This window comes from Oncorhynchus mykiss, chromosome 32, assembly GCF_013265735.2.
Source record: "Oncorhynchus mykiss isolate Arlee chromosome 32, USDA_OmykA_1.1, whole genome shotgun sequence".
NCBI lineage: Eukaryota > Metazoa > Chordata > Actinopteri > Salmoniformes > Salmonidae > Oncorhynchus > Oncorhynchus mykiss.
In genome coordinates this window covers 14,177,155-14,199,383 of record NC_050572.1, presented here as the reverse complement: position 1 = coordinate 14,199,383, position 22,229 = coordinate 14,177,155, and the positions used below count along the sequence as shown (strand labels likewise).

General features: G+C 41.5%; 1 protein-coding gene across 2 annotated transcripts; it reads right to left on the bottom strand.

The window, feature by feature from the left end:
* Window positions 1-12,106: 12,106 nt before the first annotated feature.
* LOC110487945 (chromobox protein homolog 3) lies at window positions 12,107-21,065 on the bottom strand. 2 transcript variants are annotated; one of them, XM_021559866.2, is made up of 5 exons: window positions 20,910-21,065; window positions 13,812-13,960; window positions 13,394-13,562; window positions 13,165-13,259; window positions 12,107-12,865 (listed from the first exon to the last, which is right to left on the bottom strand). In XM_021559866.2, the coding sequence occupies exons 2-5, from the start codon at window positions 13,952-13,954 to the stop codon at window positions 12,739-12,741; spliced, it is 534 nt and encodes a 177-aa protein (XP_021415541.1). In that variant the 5' UTR covers window positions 13,955-13,960; window positions 20,910-21,065; the 3' UTR covers window positions 12,107-12,738. The 2 variants fall into 2 exon arrangements, with proteins under 2 accessions (XP_021415541.1, XP_021415540.2); XM_021559865.2 differs by having other exon boundaries at window positions 13,812-13,990; window positions 20,910-21,061.
* Between the last annotated feature and the right edge of the window lie 1,164 nt (window positions 21,066-22,229).

Genomic DNA, 22,229 nt, shown 5'->3' with positions numbered 1-22,229 from the left:
ACAGTGAATGCAAATGAGGTAAGATAAGGAAATAAATAGGCCATGGTGGCGAAGTAATTACAATATAGCAATTAAACACTGGAATGGTAGATCGGCAGAAGATGAATTAGCAGGTAGAGATACTGGGGTGCAAAGGAGCAAAATAAATAAGTAAATAAATACCAGTATGGGGATGAGGTAGGTAGATAGATGGGCTGTTTACAGATAGGCTAAGTACAGGTGCAGTGATCTGTAAACTGCTCTGACAGCTGGTGCTTAAAGCTAGTGAGGGAGATGTGAGTCTCCAGCTTCAGAGATTTTTGCAATTCGTTCCAGTCATGGGCAGCAGAGAGCTGGAAGGAAAGACAACCAAAGGAGGAATTGGCTTTGGGGGTGACCAGTGAGATATACCTGCTGGAGCGCGTGCTACGAGTGGGTGCTGCTATGGTGACCAGTGAGCTGAGATAAGGTGGGGCTTTACCTAGCAGAGACTTGTAGATAACCTGCAGCCAGTGGGTTTGGCGACGAGTACGAAGCGAGGGCCAGCCAACGAGAGCGTACAGGTCGCAATGGTGGGTAGTGTATGGGGCTTTGGTGACAAAACAGATGGCACTGTGATAGACTGCATCCAGTTTGTTGAGTAGAGTGTTGGAGGCTATTTTATAGATGACATCACCGAAGTCGAGGATCGGTAGGATGGTCAGTTTTACGAGGGTATGTTTGGCAGCATGAGTGAAGGATGCTTTGTTGTGATATATGAAGCCGATTCTAGATTTAACTTTGGATTGGAGATGCTTAATGTGAGTCTGGAAGGAGAGTTTACAGTCTAACCAGACACCCAGGTATTTGTAGTTGTCCACGTATTCTAAGTCAGAGCCGTCCAGAGTAGTGATGCTGGACGGGCGAGCAGGTGCGGGCAGCGATCGTTTGAAAAGCATGCATTTAGTTTTACTTGCGTTTAAGAGCAGTTGGAGGCCACGGAAGGAGAGTTGTATGGCATTGAAGCTCGTCTGGAGGTTAGTTAACACAGTGTCCAAGGAGGGGCCAGAAGTATACAGAATGGTGTCATCTGCGTAGAGGTGGATCAGAGAATCACCAGCAGCAAGAGCAACATCATTGATGTATACAGAAAAGTTTGAACCCTGTGGCACTGTCAGAGGTCCAGACAATAGAGGAACCCAAGTCTAGATTTAACTTTAGGCTGCAGCTTTTATATGTGCTGAGAGAAGGACAGTGTACCGTCTAGCCATACTCCCAAGTACTTGCATGAGGTGACTACTTCAAGCTCTAAACCCTCAGAGGTAGTAATCACACCTGTGGGGAGAGGGGCATTCGTCTTACCAAACCACTTTTTTTTGTATTTTTTTTATTTCACCTTTATTTAACCAGGTAGGCTAGTTGAGAACAAGTTCTCATTTGCAACTGCGACCTGGCCAAGATAAGGCATAGCAGTGTGAACAGACAACACAGAGTTACACATGGAGTAAACAATTAACAAGTCAATAACACAGTAGAAAAAAGGGGAGTCTATATACATTGTGTGCAAAAGGCATGAGAAGGTAGGCGAATAATTACAATTATGCAGATTAACACTGGAGTGATAAATGATCAGATGGTTATGTACAGGTAGAGATATTGGTGTGCAAAAGAGCAGAAAAATAAATAAATAAAAACAGTATGGGGATGAGGTAGGTGAAAAATGGGTGGGCTATTTACCAATAGACTATGTACAGCTGCAGCGATCGGTTAGCTGCTCAGATAGCAGATGTTTGAAGTTGGTGAGGGAGATAAAAGTCTCCAACTTCAGCAATTTTTGCAATTCGTTGACCTTTGTTTTGAAGGTGTTCAGAACAAGGTTAAGGGTAGAGAAAGCTTGTTGGACACTAAAAAAGCTTTGTTGTAGAGCATTTAACACAAAATCAGAGGAGAGCCCAGCTGAGTGTAAGACTGTATCATCTGCATATAAATGGATGAGAGAGCTTCCTACTGCCTGAGCTATGTTGTTGATGTACATTGAGAAGACTTGGGGTAATCCCTTGGTGACAGGCAGTGGCTGAGACAGCAGATTTTCTGACTTTATACACTGCACTCTTTGAGAGAGGTAGTTAGCTAACCAGGCCAAAGACACCAATACTCATTAGCCAGCCCACAATAATGGAATGGTCTACTGTATCAAAAGCTTTGGCCAAGTCAATAAAAATAGCAGCGCAACATTGCTTAGAATGAAGGGCAATGGTGACATTATTGAGGACCTTTAAGGTTGCAGTGACACATCCATAACCTGAGTGGAAACCAGATTGCATATCAGAGAGTATACTATAGGCATCAAGAAAGCCAGTCAGTTGATTATCGACAAGTTTTTCCAACACTTTCGATAAACAGGGCAAAATAGAAATAGGCCTATAACAGTTAGGATCAGCTTGATCTCCCCTCTAAATAAAGGACCAACCTTGGCTGCCTTTCAAGCAATGGGAACATCCCCAGAAAGGAGAGACAGGCTTGGCGATGATAAGGGCAGCAACCTTAAAGAAGAAAGGGTCCTAACCATCTGACCCAGATGTTTTTTGGGGGTCAAGTTTAAGCAGCTCCTTTAGCACCTCAGACTCAGTGACTGCCTGCAGGGAGAAACTTTGTAGCGGGGTAGGGGAAAAAGAGGGAGAAGCATTGGGGAAAGTTGCAATAGAAGGGGTGGGAGATGAGGAAATGTTGGATTGGTAAGGAGGCATGGCTGAGTCAAATAGGAGTCCTGACTTAATGAAGTTGTGATTAAAGAGCTCAGCCATGTGCTTCTTGTCAGTAACAACCACATCAACATTAAGGGACATGGGCAGCTGTGAGGAGGATTTCATCTCCAGGTCTTTAACCATTTTCCAGAACTTCTTGGGGTTAGACCCACAGGGAGAGAACTGCTTCTTAAAGTAACTAATTTGGTCCTCCGGATAGCCTGAGTGCACTTATTTCTCATTTGCCTGAACGAGAGCCAGTCTGTCTGAGTATGCGTGTGCCGAGCCTTTCGCCAAATGCAATTATTGAGGCGGAGTAACTCTGCAAGATCACGGTCGAATCTGTTTTTAATTCTCATTTTCTTTATGGGGGCGGGTTAACAATACCACTGAAAATATCAAAAAAGAGGTTCCAAGTGTCTTTGACAGAGGGGATCAAGCTTATTCTTAACCATTTTACAGAGGTCAGTTCATTATGACATGCTCATTCAAGTTTTTTTAGCGAGCGACTATGACAAATCAGGACAGGTCGTTTCACTGTGCAGCCATTACGAACACAGGCTGTAAAACAATGATCAGTGAGGTCATTACAGAAAACACCAGACTGATACTAACAGTTGAAGTCAGAAGTTTACATACACTTAGGTTGGAGTCATTAAAACTCATTTTTCAACCACTCCACAAATGTCTTGTTACAAACTATAGTTTTGGCAAGTCGGTTAGGGCATCTACTTTGTGCATGACACAAGTCATGTTTCAACAATTGTTTACAGATAGATTATTTCACTTATCAATCACTGTATCACAATTCCAGTGGGTCAGAAGTTTACATACACTAAGTTGACTGTGCCTTTAAACAGCTTGGAAAATTCCAGAAAATGATGTCATGGCTTTAGAAGCTTCTGATAGGCTATTTGAGTCAATTTGAGGTGTACCTGTGGATGTGTTTCAAGGCCAACCTTCAAACTCAGTGCCTCTTTGTTTGACATCATGGGAAAATCAAAAGAAATCAGCCAAGACCTCAGATTTTTTTTTTGTAGACCTCCACAAGTCTGGTTCATCCTTGGGAGCAATTTCCAAACCACGTTCATTACAGAAAACACCAAACTGATACTAACAGTTGAAGTCTGAAGTTTATATACACTTCGGTTGGAGTCATTAAAACTTGTTTTTCAACCACTCCACAAATTTCTTGTTAACAAACTATAGTTTTGGCAAGTCGGTTAGGACATCTACTTTGTGCATGACACAAATACTTTTCCAAACAATTGTTTACAGACCAATTATTTCACCTTGAAGTCACTGTATCACAATTCAGTCTGGTTCATCCTTGGGAGCAATTTCCAAACCACGTTCATCTGTACAAACAATAGTACGCAAGTACAAACACCATGGGACCACCCAGCCGTCATACCGCTCAGGAAGGAGAAGCCTTCTGTGTCCTGGAGATGAACTTACTTTGGTGTGAAAAGTGCAAATCAATCCCAGAACGACAGCAAAGGACCTGAAGATGCTGGAGGAAACAGGTACAAAAGTATCTATATCCACAGTAAAACGAGTCCTATATTGACATAACCGGAAAGGCCCCTCAGCAAGGAAGAAGCCACTGCTCCAAAAGCACCATTAAAAATCCAGACTACGGTTTCCTACTGCACATGGGGACAAAGATCATACTTTTTGAGTGTATGTAAACTTCTGACCCACTGGGAATGTGATGAAAGAAATAAAAGCTGAAATAAATCACTCTCTCTACTATTATTCTGACATTTCATATTCTTAAAATAAAGTGGTGATCCTAACTGACCTAAACCATGGAAGTTTTACTCAGATTAAATGTCAGGAATTGTGAAAAACTGAGTTTAAATGTATTTGGCTAAGGTGTATGTAAACTTCCGACTTCAACTGTATAAGGATTATTTGTGAGGATAACAAAGAGAGTAGCCTTTTCTGGGTGTTTGGAGTCATACCTTGTGGGATTGGTAACAATCTGAGAAAGATTTAGGGAGTCCCATTGTTTTAGGACCTGGTCAGGTGGTTTAAGCATTTCCCAGTTTAGGTCACCTAGCAGGACAAATTCATACTTAGTGTAAGGGGCCAGGAGAGAGTTTAGGGCAGGTAGGGTACAGGCCGGTGCTGATGGAGGACGATAGCACCCAGAAACGGTCAAAGAGCTATTTGAAAGTTTAAAGCTTAAAACCAGCAAATCAAATCGTTTGGGGACAGATTTGGAGACAATCGAGCACTGAAGGTGATCCTTGGTAAAGATTGCCACTCCACCACCTTTGGAAGATCTGTATTGTCGAAAAAGGTTATAACCAGAAAGGTTAACATCAGTGTTCAAACCACTCTTCTTTAACCATATCTCAGTAATGCATGTCAGTTCAGTGCACACAGCATAACACAAAATTACAAATACATTTGTAGAACAGACACACGCCTGTCTGTATTGGCCTAAAGCCATATTCGCACGGAAGAAGTTTGGTTATGTATTTATTACCCAAGCATGCCCGTTTTCCCAGTGGACTATTTGGCCGGGGTTAGTTTTACCAAACTGCGCACATAATTATTTTTTTCCCCCTCACTCAAAATGGACTGTTATGACGGAAGCCTGGAGGCTCTTCTAGGAGTGAAGATATTTAAAATGTCTAGGGAGAGAATAACATTGGCCGTCAGTTTGGAGAAAGTCAAAATAATGCATATCAACAAGACCCATGAACTGTAACCTGTGCAGACAATTAAATGACAGTATTTGGCAATTTATCAAGTCGTTGGCACAATATCGACCATTTTCTCTTTTCAAAGAAATGTATGGCACTGGAAAGGTTATTCTGTCATTTGCAGGGATAAGTATTATCAGAGGACCTGGTAGTTTCCCGAAAAACATGTTATTAAGGACTGGGATAATAAGCTTACTGCCAATTAAAAATTACTGACATGGCAGTCGAACAGGATTAAAATTGCAGATGTGATTTGTGATCATTTCCTTAACTCCGCCAGTGAAATTTCTCTCACCACAATAGGCCTATATATATATATATATATATATATATATATACACAGTGCCTTGCGAAAGTATTCGTCCCCCTTGAACTTTGCGACCTTTTGCCACATTTCAGGCTTCAAACATAAAGATATAAAACTGTTTTTTTTTGTGAAGAATCAACAACAAGTGGGACACAATCATGAAGTGGAACGACATTTATTGGATATTTCTAACTTTTTTAACAAATCAAAAACTGAAAAATTGGCCGTGCAAAATTATTCAGCCCCCTTAAGTTAATACTTTGTAGCGCCACCTTTTGCTGCGATTACAGCTGTAAGTCGCTTGGGGTATGTCTCTATCAGTTTTGTACATCGAGAGACTGAAATTTTTTCCCATTCCTCCTTGCAAAACAGCTCGAGCTCAGTGAGGTTGGATGGAGAGCATTTGTGAACAGCAGTTTTCAGTTCTTTCCACAGATTCTCGATTGGATTCAGGTCTGGACTTTGACTTGGCCATTCTAACACCTGGATATGTTTATTTTTGAACCAGTCCATTGTAGATTTTGCTTTATGTTTTGGATCATTGTCTTGTTGGAAGACAAATCTCCGTCCCAGTCTCAGGTCTTTTGCAGACTCCATCAGGTTTTCTTCCAGAATGGTCCTGTATTTGGCTCCATCCATCTTCCCATCAATTTTAACCATCTTCCCTGTCCCTGGTGAAGAAAAGCAGGCCCAAACCATGATGCTGCCACCACCATGTTTGACAGTGGGGATGGTGTGTTCAGCTGTGTTGCTTTTACGCCAAACATAACGTTTTGCATTGTTGCCAAAAAGTTCAATTTTGGTTTCATCTGACCAGAGCACCTTCTTCCACATGTTTGGTGTGTCTCCCAGGTGGCTTGTGGCAAACTTTAAACAACACTTTTTATGGATATCTTTAAGAAATGGCTTTCTTCTTGCCACTCTTCCATAAAGGCCAGATTTGTGCAATATACAACTGATTGTTGTCCTATGGACAGAGTCTCCCACCTCAGCTGTAGATCTCTGCAGTTCATCCAGAGTGATCATGGGCCTCTTGGCTGCATCTCTGATCAGTCTTCTCCTTGTATGAGCTGAAAGTTTAGAGGGACGGCCAGGTCTTGGTAGATTTGCAGTGGTCTGATACTCCTTCCATTTCAATATTATCGCTTGCACAGTGCTCCTTGGGACGTTTAAAGCTTGGGAAATCTTTTTGTATCCAAATCCGGCTTTAAACTTCTTCACAACAGTATCTCGGACCTGCCTGGTGTGTTCCTTGTTCTTCATGATGCTCTCTGCACTGTTGAAGGACCTCTGAGACTATCACAGTGCAGGTGCATTTATACGGAGACTTGATTACACACAGGTGGATTGTATTTATTATCATTAGTCATTTAGGTCAACATTGGATCATTCAGAGATCCTCACTGAACTTCTGGAGAGAGTTTGCTGCACTGAAAGTAAAGGGGCTGAATCATTTTGCACGCCCAATTTTTCAGTTTTTGATTTGTTAAAAAAGTTTGAAATATCCAATAAATGTCGTTCCACTTCATGATTGTGTCCCACTTGTTGTTGATTCTTCACAAAAAAATACAGTTTTATATCTTTATGTTTGAAGCCTGAAATGTGGCAAAAGGTCGCAAAGTTCAAGGGGGCCGAATACTTTCGCAAGGCACTGTATATATATATATATATATACACTGCTAAAAAAAATAAAGGGAACACTAAAATAACACATCCTAGATCTGAATGAATGAAATATTTTTATTAAATACTTTTTTCTTTACATAGTTGAATGTGCTGACAACAAAATCACAACAATTATCAATGGAAATCAAATTTATCAACCCATGGAGGTCTGGATTTGGAGTCACACTCAAAATGTCTCCTGAGGGATCTCCTCCCAGACCTGGACTAAAGCATCCGCCAACTCCTGGACAGTCTGTGGTGCAACGTGGCGTTGGTGGATGGAGCGAGACATGATGTCCCAAATGTGCTCAATTGGATTCAGGTCTGGGGAACGGGCGGGTCAGTCCATAGCATCAATGCCTTCCTCTTGCAGGAACTGCTGACACACTCCAGCCACATGAGGTCTAGCATTGTCTTGCATTAGGAGGAACCCAGGGCCAACCGCACCAGCATATGGTCTCACAAGGGGTCTGAGGATCTCATCTCGGTACCTAATGGCAGTCAGGCTACCTCTGGCGAGCACATGGAGGCTGTGTGGCCCCCCAAAGAAATGCCACCCCACACCATGACTGACCCACCGCCAAACCGGTCATGCTGGAGGATGTTGCAGGCAGCAGAACGTTCTCCACGGCGTCTCCAGACTGTCACATCTGTCACGTGCTCAGTGTGAACCTGCTTTCATCTGTGAAGAGCACAGCCAGTGGCAAATTTGCCAATCTTGGTGTTCTCTGGCAAATTAAAAACGTCCTGCACGGTGTTGGGCTGTAAGCACAACCCCCACCTGTGGACGTCGGGCCCTAATACCACCCTCATGGAATCTGTTTCTGACCGTTTGAGCAGACACATGCACATTTGTGGCCTGCTGGAAGTCATTTTGCAGGGCTCTGGCAGTGCTCCTCCTGCTACTCCTTGCACAAAGGCGGAGGTAGCGGTCCTGCTGCTGGGTTGTTGTCCTCCTACGGCCTCCTCCACGTCTCCTGATGTACTGGCCTGTCTCCTGGTAGCACCTCCATGCTCTGGACACTACGCTGACAGACACAGCAAACCTTCTTGCCACAGCTCGCATTGATGTGCCATCCTGGATGAGCTGCACTACCTGAGCCACTTGTGTGGGTTGTAGACTCCGTCTCATGCTACCACTGGAGTGAAAGCACCGCCAGCATTCAAAAGTGACCAAAACATCAGCCAGGAAGCATAGGAACTGAAAAGTGGTCTGTGGTCCCCACCTGCAGAACCACTCCTTTATTGGGGGTGTCTTGCTAATTGCCTATAATTTCCACCTGTTGTCTATTCCATTTGCACAACAGCATGTGAAATTTATTGTCAATCAGTGTTGCTTCCTAAGTGGACAGTTTGATTTCACAGAAGTGTGATTGACCTGGAGTTACATTGTGTTGTTTAAGTGTTCCCTTTATTTTTTTGAGCAGTGTATATATTTTCAGTTGAAGTCGGGAAGTTTACATACACCTTAGCCAAATAAATTTCAACTCAGTTTTTCACTATTCCTGACATTTAATCCTAGTAAAAATTCATTTTTAGGTCAGGTAAGATCACTATTTTAAGAAAGTGAAATGTCAGATTAAAATTAGAGAATGATTTATTTCAGATTTGATTTCTTTCACATTCCCAGTGGGTCAAAAGTTTACATATACTCAATTAGTATTTGGTAGCATTGCCTTTAAATTGTTTAACTTGGGTCAATCGTTTCAGAGAACCTTGCACAAGCTTCCCACAATAAGTTGGGTGAATTTTGGCCCATTCCTCCTGACAGAGCCGATGTAACGGAGTCAGGTTTGTAGGCCTCCTTGCTCACAGTTTTTCAATTCTTCCCACAAATGTTCTATAGGATTGAGGTCAGAGCTTTGTGATGGCCACTCCAATACCTTGACTTTGTTGTTCTTAAGCCATTTTGCCACATCTTTGGAAGTATACTTGGGGTCGCTGTCCATTTGGAAGACCCATTTGCGACCAAGCTTTAACTTCCTGACTGATGTCTTGAGATGTTACTTCAATATAGCCACAATTTTCCTCCCTCATATCCATTTTGTGAAGTGCACCAGTCCCTCCTGCAGCAAAGGACCCCCACAACATGCTGCCATCCCCGTGCTTCACGGTTGGGATGGTGTTATTTGGCTTGCAAGCCTCCCCCTTTCCTCCAAACATAATGGTCATTATGGCCAAACAGTTCTATTTTTGTTTCAGACCAGAGGACATTTAACCAAAAAGTACAATCTTTGTCCCCATGTGCAGTAGGAAACCGTAGTCTGGATTTTTAATGGTGCTTTTGGAGCAGTGGCTTCTTCCTTGCTGAGCAGCCTTTCAGGTTGTCAATATAAGACTCGTTTTACTGTGGATATACAGTGCCTTGCGAAAGTATTCGGCCCCCTTGAACTTTGCGACCTTTTGCCACATTTCAGGCTTCAAACATAAAGATATAAAACTGTATTTTTTTGTGAAGAATCAACAACAAGTGGGACACAATCATGAAGCGGAACGACATTTATTGGATATTTCAAACTTTTTTAACAAATCAAAAACTGAAAAATTGGGCGTGCAAAATTATTCAGCCCCTTTACTTTCAGTGCAGCAAACTCTCTCCAGAAGTTCAGTGAGGATCTCTGAATGATCCAATGTTGACCTAAATGACTAATGATGATAAATACAATCCACCTGTGTGTAATCAAGTCTCCGTATAAATGCACCTGCACTGTGATAGTCTCAGAGGTCCCTTAAAAGCGCAGAGAGCATCATGAAGAACAAGGAACACACCAGGCAGGTCCGAGATACTGTTGTGAAGAAGTTTAAAGCAGGATTTGGATACAAAAATATTTCCCAAACTTTAAACATCCCAAGGAGCACTGTGCAAGCGATAATATTGAAATGGAAGGAGTATCAGACCACTGCAAATCTACCAAGACCTGGCCGTCCCTCTAAACTTTCAGCTCATACAAGGAGAAGACTGATCAGAGATGCAGCCAAGAGGCCCATGATCACTCTGGATGAACTGCAGAGATCTACAGCTGAGGTGGGAGACTGTCCATAGGACAACAATCAGTCGTATATTGCACAAATCTGGCCTTTATGGAAGAGTGGCAAGAAGAAAGACATTTCTTAAAGATATCCATAAAAAGTGTCGTTTAAAGTTTGCCACAAGCCACCTGGGAGACACACCAAACATGTGGAAGAAGGTGCTCTGGTCAGATGAAACCAAAATTGAACTTTTTGGCAACAATGCAAAACGTTATGTTTGGCGTAAAAGCAACACAGCTGAACACACCATCCCCACTGTCAAACATGGTGGTGGCAGCATCATGGTTTGGGCCTGCTTTTCTTCACCAGGGACACGGAAGATGGTTAAAATTGATGGGAAGATGGATGGAGCCAAATACAGGACCATTCTGGAAGAAAACCTGATGGAGTCTGCAAAAGACCTGAGACTGGGACGGAGATTTGTCTTCCAACAAGACAATGATCCAAAACATAAAGCAAAATCTACAATGGAATGGTTCAAAAATAAACATATCCAGGTGTTAGAATGGCCAAGTCAAAGTCCAGACCTGAATCCAATCGAGAATCTGTGGATAGAACTGAAAACTGCTGTTCACAAATGCTCTCCATCCAACCTCACTGAGCTCGAGCTGTTTTGCAAGGAGGAATGGGAAAAAATCTCTCGATGTGCAAAACTGATAGAAACATACCCCAAGCGACTTACAGCTGTAATCGCAGCAAAAGGTGGCGCTACAAAGTGTTAACTTAAGGGGGCTGAATAATTTTGCACGCCCAGTTTTTGTTAAAAAAAGTTTGAAATATCAAATAAATGTTGTTCCACTTCATGATTGTGTCCCACTTGTTGTTGATTCTTCACAAAAAAAAACAGTTTTATATCTTTATGTTTGAAGCCTGAAATGTGGCAAAAGGTCGCAAAGTTCAAGGGGGCTGAATACTTTCGCAAGGCACTGTAGATACTTTTGTACCCGTTTCCTCCAGCATCTTCAGGTCCTTTGCTGTCGTTCTAGGATTGATTTGTACTTTTCACACCAAAGTACATTCATCTCTAGCACACAGAAGGCATCTCCTTCTGGAGCAGTATGACAGCTGCGTTGTCCCATGTTCATACTTGTTCATCTGTACAAACAGTAGTACACGTGGTACCTTCAGGCATCTGGAAATTGCTCCCAAGAATGAACCAGACTTCTGGTCTACATTCCCCCCCCCCCCCCCCGAGGTCTTTCGCTGATTTCTTTTGGTTTTCCCCATGTCAAGCAAAGGGGCACTGAGTTTGAAGGTAGGCCTCAAAATACTGCCACAGGTACACCTCCAATTGACTCAATGTTAATTAGCCTATCGGAAGCTTCTAAAGCCATGACATCATTTTCTGGAACTTTCCAAGCTGTTTAAAGGCAGTCAACTTAGTGTATGTAAACTTCTGACCCACTGGAATTGTGAATTTTAGTGGAGAGTTTGACTCCAACCTAAGGGTATGTAAAAACCAGCCTCCTGTCTTCCCTCTGGAAACCTCTATTGCTGATCTACACCGATTTCAAAAACTTCTCCAGAATCAGAATGGAAATCCGGGATATTGACAAAACTTTAACCTCAGAACAATTATCTTCTGGCAGAGTTGTAGTCTATGGTTACTAGTCATGAGCCATAACAGTTACAACTACACTAGTGTTAGGTCATTGCTTTGTAACAAAACTCAGCCCAGGCAGAGGGGGTGGTAAAATGAAGCATATAAACCTTTATTGAACAGCTTCTTGAAAAAAATATTTACAAAGTGAATATACAGCAAAAGACACTGTTCAAGGGATTCAAGTATGCAACCACGGGGGGGGGAGGACTAGTTTCATGGGAGGGAGATGAGGGGAAAGGGGGCTAGACAGTGAACAGAACAGCCATGCACCACCTTGAAAATACATGTCTGACAAATGATTATATGGGTGGGGGAGAAATAAATCAAGATTTCATATGATCCACGGTGTTAATTTTCAAACTATATATCGACTGAGGAACTAGTCCCTGACAGTTTTGGATGAGGAATAGGTCCATGAAAAGAGACAAATCACCCATCCCCTTATTTCCACATCCTACCCATTTCTCCACATCCTCCTCAGTCTCTTTCCCAGTAAACAATGTTGTCCTATCACTAAAATATGTACCAAAGCACAAGCTTTCACCTGACTGCTCTGCACTAAACACTATGGCTAAACATATTGTAAAAGTCAAAAAAAATACAGAGGGGCGAGAGAAGAGACACAGAACAGTCCTGAGAGACAGGATCAGGGACAGGATGGAGGTCAAGGTCAGGGGGGCCCACAGGGGACATCATCTGGGCAAGGAAGGGGTGCTACTGCGCCTCATCCTCAGGACAGGAGTGCCAGGTCAGCCTCTCCTCGTAGAAGGAGATGACCACCTGAGGGCAGCGAGTGTTGGCCTCCCGGGCCGGGACAAGGTCTGCCTCGTCCGAGTCTTTCCTGAAGAGCCAAGGGACAGTGGTTGGTGTTTACTAGTGGCTACTGAGCCAAATAATAAGGTTGACCTATTCAGCTAGTAGCACTATTCAGCATAATGAAGTTCAGGTGCACATGATAAAAATAGACTGTGAAGTTCCCAAAGGCAGTTATTTTAGGAGGTGAATATCATATCAATATCATATAAACAGGGAAGATTAATTACACGAGGAATGGCTTGGGCTGTGCAACACTGAAAAGGGGTTTATATTAAAGAGGAACAGCACAAGCTAGGAGGTTATGTTTTACAATTTGAGACTCACCACTTCATCAAGAACATAAGTTCTCCACTACTGTCAGTTGCACCGATGATCCTCTCTGGGTCCAGGCTCCTGGCAAAGCCCCGTGGCTTGTCACTCTGAAACACACACAGTACAGAAATAAACTACAGCTTCCATGCAACCCATCTGGCAAATCAGAACATACTGATACAATAACCATTGCACACAGACTAGCTGACAACACCACCCTACAATGATTTTAAACACTCACCACATCCTTCTTCTTCTTGGCTTTGTTTTCCTCCGTCTCTGGCTCATCTGTTGAGGACTTCCTCTTGTTGGAGTCGGGCTTTTCTACCACGTTCTTCTGGGCTTCCAGGAAGGCCGAGATCAGCTCGGGACAGTCCAGGTTATCCTCTGGCTCCCAAGTGTTATCCGCTCTGAAAGGAAAGAGTAGTTAGTGGATATTTTTACAAATGATCATCAGCATGCTGGTAAGAAGAGTAACACGTGCTCTAGAAATGCAGCAGACTATTAAAATTTTTCAAGTGAGCTATACCTGTAACTAAAATTCACAACTCAGATTATTTAAACAAGCTAGGTTCTGCAAGATAAGCATGCCACAGACAAGCATGACCCCATATCAGGGAAGCACTTCCAGACCTGGGTCCCCGGAACTGTGCACTCACTCTGTAAATCCTTTCCACTTGAGGAAAAATTCCACCTTCCCATTGACGATGCGCTGGTCCATCACCTTCTCCACAACATACTCCTCCGGCGGCTCTGCCTCCAGCACCTCCTTCTTGCCTTTGCCATTCTGCTTTTTACCCATGTTAGGCTGCGAAACAAGAGGGGAGGAGGTTTTCATCTTTTTAAAGAGACGAATTTGGGTTTTAATAACATGAGACCACCTGACACAATGTTTACACAGGTTATTGTCCAGAACAGGGTTTCCTAAACTCAACCCCCCGTCCATCCCCATGCATGCTTTGTTTTACCCTCTAGCACTACACAGATGATTCAAATAACCAACTCATTCAAGCTTTGATTTTAGTCAGCTGTGTAGTGTTGGGGCAAAAACCAAAATGTGCACTCAGGGCCCACCCCCAGGACTGAGCTTGGGACACCCTGGTCCAGAATATCAATACAATAATTAAAACACTTGTAGTTTGCTGTACGCACAAACTGGCCAGTGAAAACCTCTAAGTTAAAACTGGGGGGGGGGGGGGCACTACGTTCAAAAGTTGGGGCACTTAGAAATGTCCCTGTTTATGAAAGAAATTTCATTTTTGGTCAATTAAAAAAAGATTAATCAGAAATACAGTATAGACACTGTTAATGTTGTAAATGACTATTGTAGCTGGAAACGGCAGATTTTTTAATGGAATATCTACATAGGCGTACAGAGGCCCATTGTCAGCAACCATCACTCCTGTGTTCCAATGGCATGTGTTACCTAACCCAAGTTAATAATTTTAAAAAGGCTAATTGATCATTAGAAAACCCCTTTGCAATTATGTTAGCGCATCTGAAAACTGTTCTGATTAAATAAGCAATAAAACTGTCCTTCACTCGTTGAGTATCTGGAGCATCAGCATTTGTGGGTTCGATTACAGGCTCAAAATGGCCAGAAACAAAATTCTTTCTTCTGAAACTCGTCAGTCTATTCTTGTTCTGAGAAATTAAGGCTATTCAATGCAAGAATTTGAAGATCTCATACAACGCAGTGCACTACACCCTTCACAGAACAGTGCATACGGGCTCAAACCAGAATAGAAAGGAGTGGGAGGCCCCGGTGCACAACTGAGCAAGAGGACAAGTACATTAGTGTCTAGTTTAAGAAACAGACGCCCCACAAGTCCTCAACTGGCAGCTTCATTAAATAGTACCCGCAAGATACCAGTCTCAACATCAACAGTGCAGAGGTGACTGCGGGATGCTGGCCTTCTAGGCAGAGTTCCTCTGTCCCGCGTTATTTATTTAGGCTTTTTCTTTACAACTCTGTTTCTTTGCTTATTTTAGCAGTTCTTTCCATAATATGGACTTGGTCTTCAACCAAATAGGGCTCTTTGTATTAGAGGTCAACCGATTAATTATTCATAACAATCGGGAATCAACATTTGACACTGATCATGGCCGATTACATTGCACTCCACGAGGAGACTGCGTGGCAGACTGACTACCTGTTATGCGAGTGAGGCAAGGAGCCAAGGTAAGGTGCTAGCTAGCATTAAACTCATCTTATAAAAAAAAAAATCAATCTTACCATAATCACTAGTTAAACTAGTAATGTCATCAACCATGTGTAGTTATCTAGCTTGTCCTGCATTGCCTGTTCATTTATCATTGAATCATAGCCTAATTCGCCAAACGGGTGATTTAACAAGCGCATTTGCGAAAAAAAGCATAATCGTTGCACGAATGTACCTAACCATAACCATCATCAACGCCTTAAAATCAATACACAGAAGTATATATTTTTAAACATGCATATTTATTTAAGAAATTCATGTTAGCAGGCAATATTAAACTAGGGAAATTGTGGCTCGTTGGGAACTAATTTGCCAGAATTTTACGTAATTATGACATAACATTGAAGGTTGTGCAATGTAACAGGAATATCTAGACTTATGAATGCCACCCGTTGGATAAAATACAGAACAGTTTTGTAATTTCACAGAAAGAATAAACGTTTTATTTTCGAAATGATAGTTACCGTATTTGACCATATTAAATGACCTATGGCTCGTATTTCTGCGTGTTATAATTAAGTCTGATTAGATATAGCAGTCTGACAGCGGTGGTAGGCAGCAGCAGGCTCGTAAACATTCATTCAAACAGCACTTTCGTGCGTTTCCCAGCAGCTCTTCAGAATGCTTCAAGCATTGCGCTGTTTATGACTTCAAGGCTATCAACTCTCGGGATTAGGCTGGTGTAACCGATGTGAAAAGGCTAGCTAGTTAGCAGGGTGCGTGCTAATAGCGTTTCAAACTTCACTCGCTCTGAGACTTGGAGTAGTTGTTCCCCTTGCTCTGCAAGGGCCGTGGCTTTTGTGGAGCGATGGGTAACGATGCTTCGAGGGTGGCTGTCGATGTGTTCCTGGTTCGAGCCCAGGTAGTGGCGAAGAAAGGGACGGAAGCTATACTCTTACACTCACAATACTAAAGTGCCTATAAGAACATCCAATAGTCAAAGGTATATGAAATACAAATGGTATAGAGAAATAGTCCTTTAATTCCTATAATAACCTCAACCTAAAACTTCTTACCAGGGAATATTGAAGACTCATGTTAAAAGGAACCACCAGGTTTCATATGTTCTGAGCAAGGAACTTAACTTTTTATGGCTGTAGGGGCAGTATTGAGTAGCTTGGATGAAAAGGTAACCATTGTAAACAGCCAGCTCCTCAGTCTCAGTTGCTAATATATGCATACTATTAGTATTGGATAGAAAACACTGAAGTTTCTAAAACTGTTTGAATGATGTCTGTGAGTATAACAGAACTCATATTGCAGGCAAAACCCTGAGAAATTTCACTTCCTGTTTGTATTTTTTCTGGGGGTGGCAGATTTTCAACCAAGCTCTCATTGAAATCACAGCAAGATATGGATGAGTTTTCACTTCCTACGCCTTCCACTAGATGTCAACAGTCAATAGAACTTTGTCTGATGACTAATGTGAGGGGGGGGGGGGGGGGGTGTCAAATGACACAGGAACATCACCACTGCCACGAGTTGACCATGCATTCACTATGCGCGTCCACAGGGGAAGCACCTGCGTTCCACTGCTCATTTGAAGTCATTCTAATTCTCCTGTTGGAATGTTATTCAAGATATGTAAACAACATTCTAAAGATTGATTCAGTACATCGTTTGACATGTTTCTGACTGTTATGGAACTTTTGGACACTGTCACATAGTGGACGCGCTTTGACTTTGGAATTGTTTACCAAACGTGCTAACCAAAGTAGCCAAGATTTTCGAAAAAAATCAAGCATTTATTGTGGACCTGGGATTCCTAGGACTGCATTCTGATGAAGTTCATCAGAGGTAAAGAAACATTTATCATGTATTTTCTGGTTTCTGTTGACTCCAACATGGCGGCTAATTTGGCCACTGTTCTGAGCTCCGTCTCAGATTATTGCATGGGTTGCTCTTTCCGTAAACTTTTTTTGAAATCTGACACAGCGGTTGCATTAACCTGTTGCGACTCTAGGGGCAGTATTTTCATTTAAACGGGATATTTTGTCAGGAAAAGATGCTAGAATATGCATATAATTGACAGCTTTCAATAGAAAACACTAACGTTTCCAAAACGGTAAAGATATTGTCTGTGAGTATAACAGAACTGATGTTTCAAGCGAAAGCCTGAGAATATTTTCTAGGGATATTTATGTCCGCTGCGTTATGCTAATTAGTTTCAGGCGATGATTACGCTCCCGCATGCGGGTTTGGGAGTCACTAGAGGTTAATTAGGGATAGGGGGCAGCATTTTCACTTTTGGATAAATAGCGTGCACAATTTCAACTTCCTGCTACTTATGCCAGGAATATATTATATGCATATGATTAGTAGGTGTGGATAGAAAACACTGAAGTTTCTAAAACGGTTTCAATCATGTCTGTGACTAGAACAGAACTTATGTAGCAGGCAAAACCCCGAGGAATAACTGTTCAGATTTTTTTTTTTTGTGTGCCTCTGACCGTTCCCTCAGTTGTCTTTGCCAAGGGATATTCGATAGCGACCATTTCACAGTTCCTACGACTTCCACGGGATGTCACCAGTCTTTGGAATTTGGTTGAAGTTAATCATTGGTGCAACGAAGAAGCACATCCTGGAACAACGTTACACTGTTGAGAGTTACACAAAATGAAAAAAGGTGCATGGTTTGTTTACTTGCTCTATTGAATACAGATTGCCCCATCTACAATTTGATCAATTATTAACGTTTAAAAATACCTAAAGTTGTATTACAAAAGTAGTTTGAAATATTTTGGTAAAGTTTATAGGCAACTTTTGAAATGTTTTGTAGTGACGTTGTGTTTTGGAAAGCTGTTTTTTTCCGGATCAAACGTGCTTTATAAATGGACATTTTGGGTATACATGGACGGAATTAATCGAGAAAAAAAAGGAACAATTGTGATGTTTATGGGACATATTGGAGTGCCAACAAAGAAGCTCGTCAAAGGTAATGCATGTTTTATATTTTATTCCATGAGCTCAGTCTCTCACGCGCCTGTGCGAGTTTGTTGCATTCCATTCCATTCCATTGCATTGCATTTCCAAAGGAATTGTCCGGTTTAAACATTATTGATGTTAAAAACATCCTAAAGATTGATTCTATACATCGTTTGACATGTTTCTACGAACTGTAACAGAACTTTTTTGACTTTGTCTGGACGTAGTGCTCGCACCTCATGAACTTGGATTTGTGAACTAAACACGCAAACAAAAGGGAGGTATTTGGACATAAAATGGACTATCGAACAAAACAAACATTTATTGCAGGACTGGGATTCCTGGGAGTGCATTCTGATGAAGAGCAAAGGTAAGTGAATATTTATAATGCTATTTCTGACTTCTGTTGACTCCACAACATGGCGCGTATCTGTATGGCTTGTTTTGGTGGCTGAGCGCTGTACTCAGATTATTGCATGGTGTGCTTTTCCCGTAAAGCTTTTTTGAAATCTGGCACGGCGGTTGCATTGAAGTATAGCTTTAATTCCATGTATCACACTTGTATCAACATTTATGGTGCGTATTTCTTTAAATTGATGTGGCTCTCTGCAAAATCACTGGATGTTTTGGTAGCAAAACATTACTTAACACGCCAATGTAAACAGACTTTTGGATACAAATATGAACTTTAACGAACAAAACATACATAGTGTAACATGAAGTCCTATGAGTGTCATCTGAAGATCAAAGGTTGGTGATTAATTCTCTCTATTTCTGCTTTTTGTGACTCCTGTCTTTGGCTGGGAAAATGGCTGTGTTTTTCTGTGACTAGGTGCTGACCTAACAATCATATGGTGTGCTTTCGCAGTAAAGCCTTTTTGAAATCGGACACTGTGGTGGGATTAACACGTTTCTTTAAAGCTGGTTGAGAGAATTCCAAGGCTGTGCAAAGCGGTCAAGACCAAAGGGTGGCTACATAATCTCAACTATATTTATTTGTTTAACACTTTGTTACTACATGTTTCCGTATGTGTAATTTCTTAGTTGACGTCTTCACTATTATTCTACAATATAGAACATAGTATAAATTAAGAACCCTTGAGTAGGTGCCCAAACTTTTACTGGCCTACATTGACCCTCCCCCCAACCAAACTTGAATAAATTGGAGAAAAACGACCTAAAACGTTTAAAAAATGTTTGCCATTTCCCCAGAGGATGTCCAATAAGCTGTGCAGTTACATTAATATTTTAAATGACCAGTACAGGTCCACACCATGGGGTACTCACAAACCATTCCAACACAGAAAAGCTGCTTTTTAACATGGTTACGTAATTACCATATTTTGGAGGAAAAAACGTCTTCACTTGTACAGCAAATAATTACTGGTAATATTTCATAGAAATCTGGAAACACTGGACAGTTACTAAAAGTAGTGATACCTCTGTCCCAAATATTGCATTTCCCATCGTTCTGTTATCCTCCTTATTGAGCTTTGAACGCGGTCTCTTCAAGTCGGTAGTTGCCAAGCAACTTTAGATCGTTCGATCAAAATGCTGAAAGTGGAGGGAATCACAGAGCTCGTGCGCCTTGCACTTCACCAATATTCTCGCTAACAAACTAACTAACTATTAGCTAAACAAAGGGCACATAGGTTGTAATTTTATTATCGCTTGCTAGCTATATGAAATTATAGACGTTCAAGCGCACAGAAGTTAACGTTATGCACAATCCGTTGAACCCCCCCTCCCCCAAAGCCATTTTTACAGGCCTAGTCTAATGCCTGTGTTGATTTTGCTAGCAAAGTTAAGTAGCTACTCAATTTAATATGGATGTTAAACTAACTTTCACTAGAAAATAAACGTTACTTTCTAAGCCATATTGTAGCGATTGTCTAAACTCTTAATTTTACTCATTACGATCTATCCAGATGCCTAGTCACTTTACCATGCCTACACACACACAAAAACCTAGTACCTCTGCACATTGATATGGTACCCCTGTATATACAGTAATACATTGTATTTTATTCCTCGTGTTACCATTCCGATTTTGCATTGTAGGGAAGGGCTCGTAAGCAAGAATTTCACCGTAATTCGACACTAGCGCATGTGACCAAATTTGATTTGATACGAAACAACCGGCGGGAGCTTAGCCAACTAGGTAGTGTGCCAACATTAGCTAGCTAAATAAACGTTTGTTATCCAGTTGTGGTAGATTGCTAGTTAAGTGGAATTTAACTATGTTCCCTACAAGCTTCCAGGGGCTTATCAGACGTTAGGTTAACAAAGGCCGGACAAATTGTGATTGCAAGGCCCAAAACCTGCAACGTGAATAAAGTTACACTAAGTTACCTGGTTGATTGGTCAGTGAGAATTAGACCTTCCTTTCCTAAAATGGCAGCTAGCTAACAAGTTACATAAGCTTCCTAGCAAACACAATGGAATCACTTTGTCAGTGTAGCTAGCTAAACTGTAGCAGGTTGGCTACTGGTGGCTAGCATGACCGTGCGCTAAAGCAAAAATAAAGACTACACATATGCGTCACATCAATTGTAAGTGTACAGCCTATAATTTACATAATAATTTGACGTTGGATCTTGAGGGACTCACCTTGAAAATCAAGAAAAAGCTGATGCAGAATGTACGACGGAAAAAGAACAAGCGGCTTCGTCCTTAAACGCGTGCGGTGCAGAATATAACTTGCTGTTGCGCGCGCGCCAAAAATAAACCTCCCTTTTCTACGGGTGCCGCAAGGGTAACTAAACTTCCTTATGTGGTTTCAAAATAAATGTTCATGGATGAATCCAAACCCCAGAAAGGAGCTTTAAATCCACAGTATGTAAAATGCACCCTCGGGAAACGTAATGCGATACAACGTAATCGTTTTACCTTTAAGTCAAATAATCTAAATCAATCAAATGTTATTAATCACATACACATGTTTAGCAGATGTTATTGTGTGGCGAAATGCTTGGGTTTCTAGCTCCAACGGTGCAGTAATATCTAACAAGTAATATCTAACAATTTCACAACAATACAATTTGTTCTGTACCTGGTTTCCCAAAAGCATCTTAAAAAAACTAATTTGGAGTTTTGGTATTTATTTCATTACTCCATTGTTGACATAGTCCCAAAACGTTTTACTTGTCAGAAATCAAGTTTTCAAACTACACTACAGTGCATTCGGAAAGTATTCAGACCCCTTTATCTTTTCCACATTTTGTTACAGTACAGCCTTACTAGTTAAATATATACATTTAAAAAAAAATATTTCGGAAATTTAGTAAATCGAGTAAATAAAAATAATATTTAGTCATACACACAATACCCTAATCAAATTGAAGAAACATCTCAAGGATGATCAATGGAAACAGGATACACCTGAGCTCAATATCAAGTCTCATAGCAAAGGGTATGAATACTTATACTTAAGTTTTTTTTTTTTTCTAAAAACCTGTTTTTCGCCTTGTCATTATGGGGTGTGTGTAGATGGATTTCATTAATTATTTTTACTCAATTTTAAAATAAGGCTGTAACATAACAAAATGTGGAAAAAGGGAAGGGAACTAAATACTTTCTGATTGAAATGTATATATACACAAAAGTATGTGGACACCCTTTCAAATGAGTGGATTCGGCTCTTTCAGCCACACCGTTGCTGACAGGTGTATAAAATCAAGCATTCAGCCATGAAATCGCCGTAGACAAACATTTGGCAGTAGAATGGCCTTACGGAAGAGCTCAGTGACTCAATGTGGCACCGTCATTGGATACCATCTTTCCAACAAGTCAGTTCGTCAAATTTCCAGAGTGGTGCAGCGATCTAAGGCACTGCATCTCAGTGCTAGAGGCGTCACTACAGACCCTGGTTCGATTCCAGGCTGTATCACAACCAACCGTGATCGGGAGTCCCATAGGGAGGCGCACAAT

Bases quoted from the DNA above. Each gene is read 5' to 3' on its own strand.
- LOC110487945 (XM_021559865.2), bottom strand. From the start codon at position 13,990: ATGAAAACCTCCTCCCCTCTTGTTTCGCAGCCTAACATGGGTAAAAAG. The intron at 13,563-13,811 runs GTGAGTGCACAG...CTTTCCTTTCAG, and splicing joins AAGTGGAAAGGATTTACAGA to AGCGGATAACACTTGGGAGC. The intron at 12,866-13,164 runs GTGAGTCTCAAA...TTGGCTCTTCAG, and splicing joins CTTATGTTCTTGATGAAGTG to GAAAGACTCGGACGAGGCAG.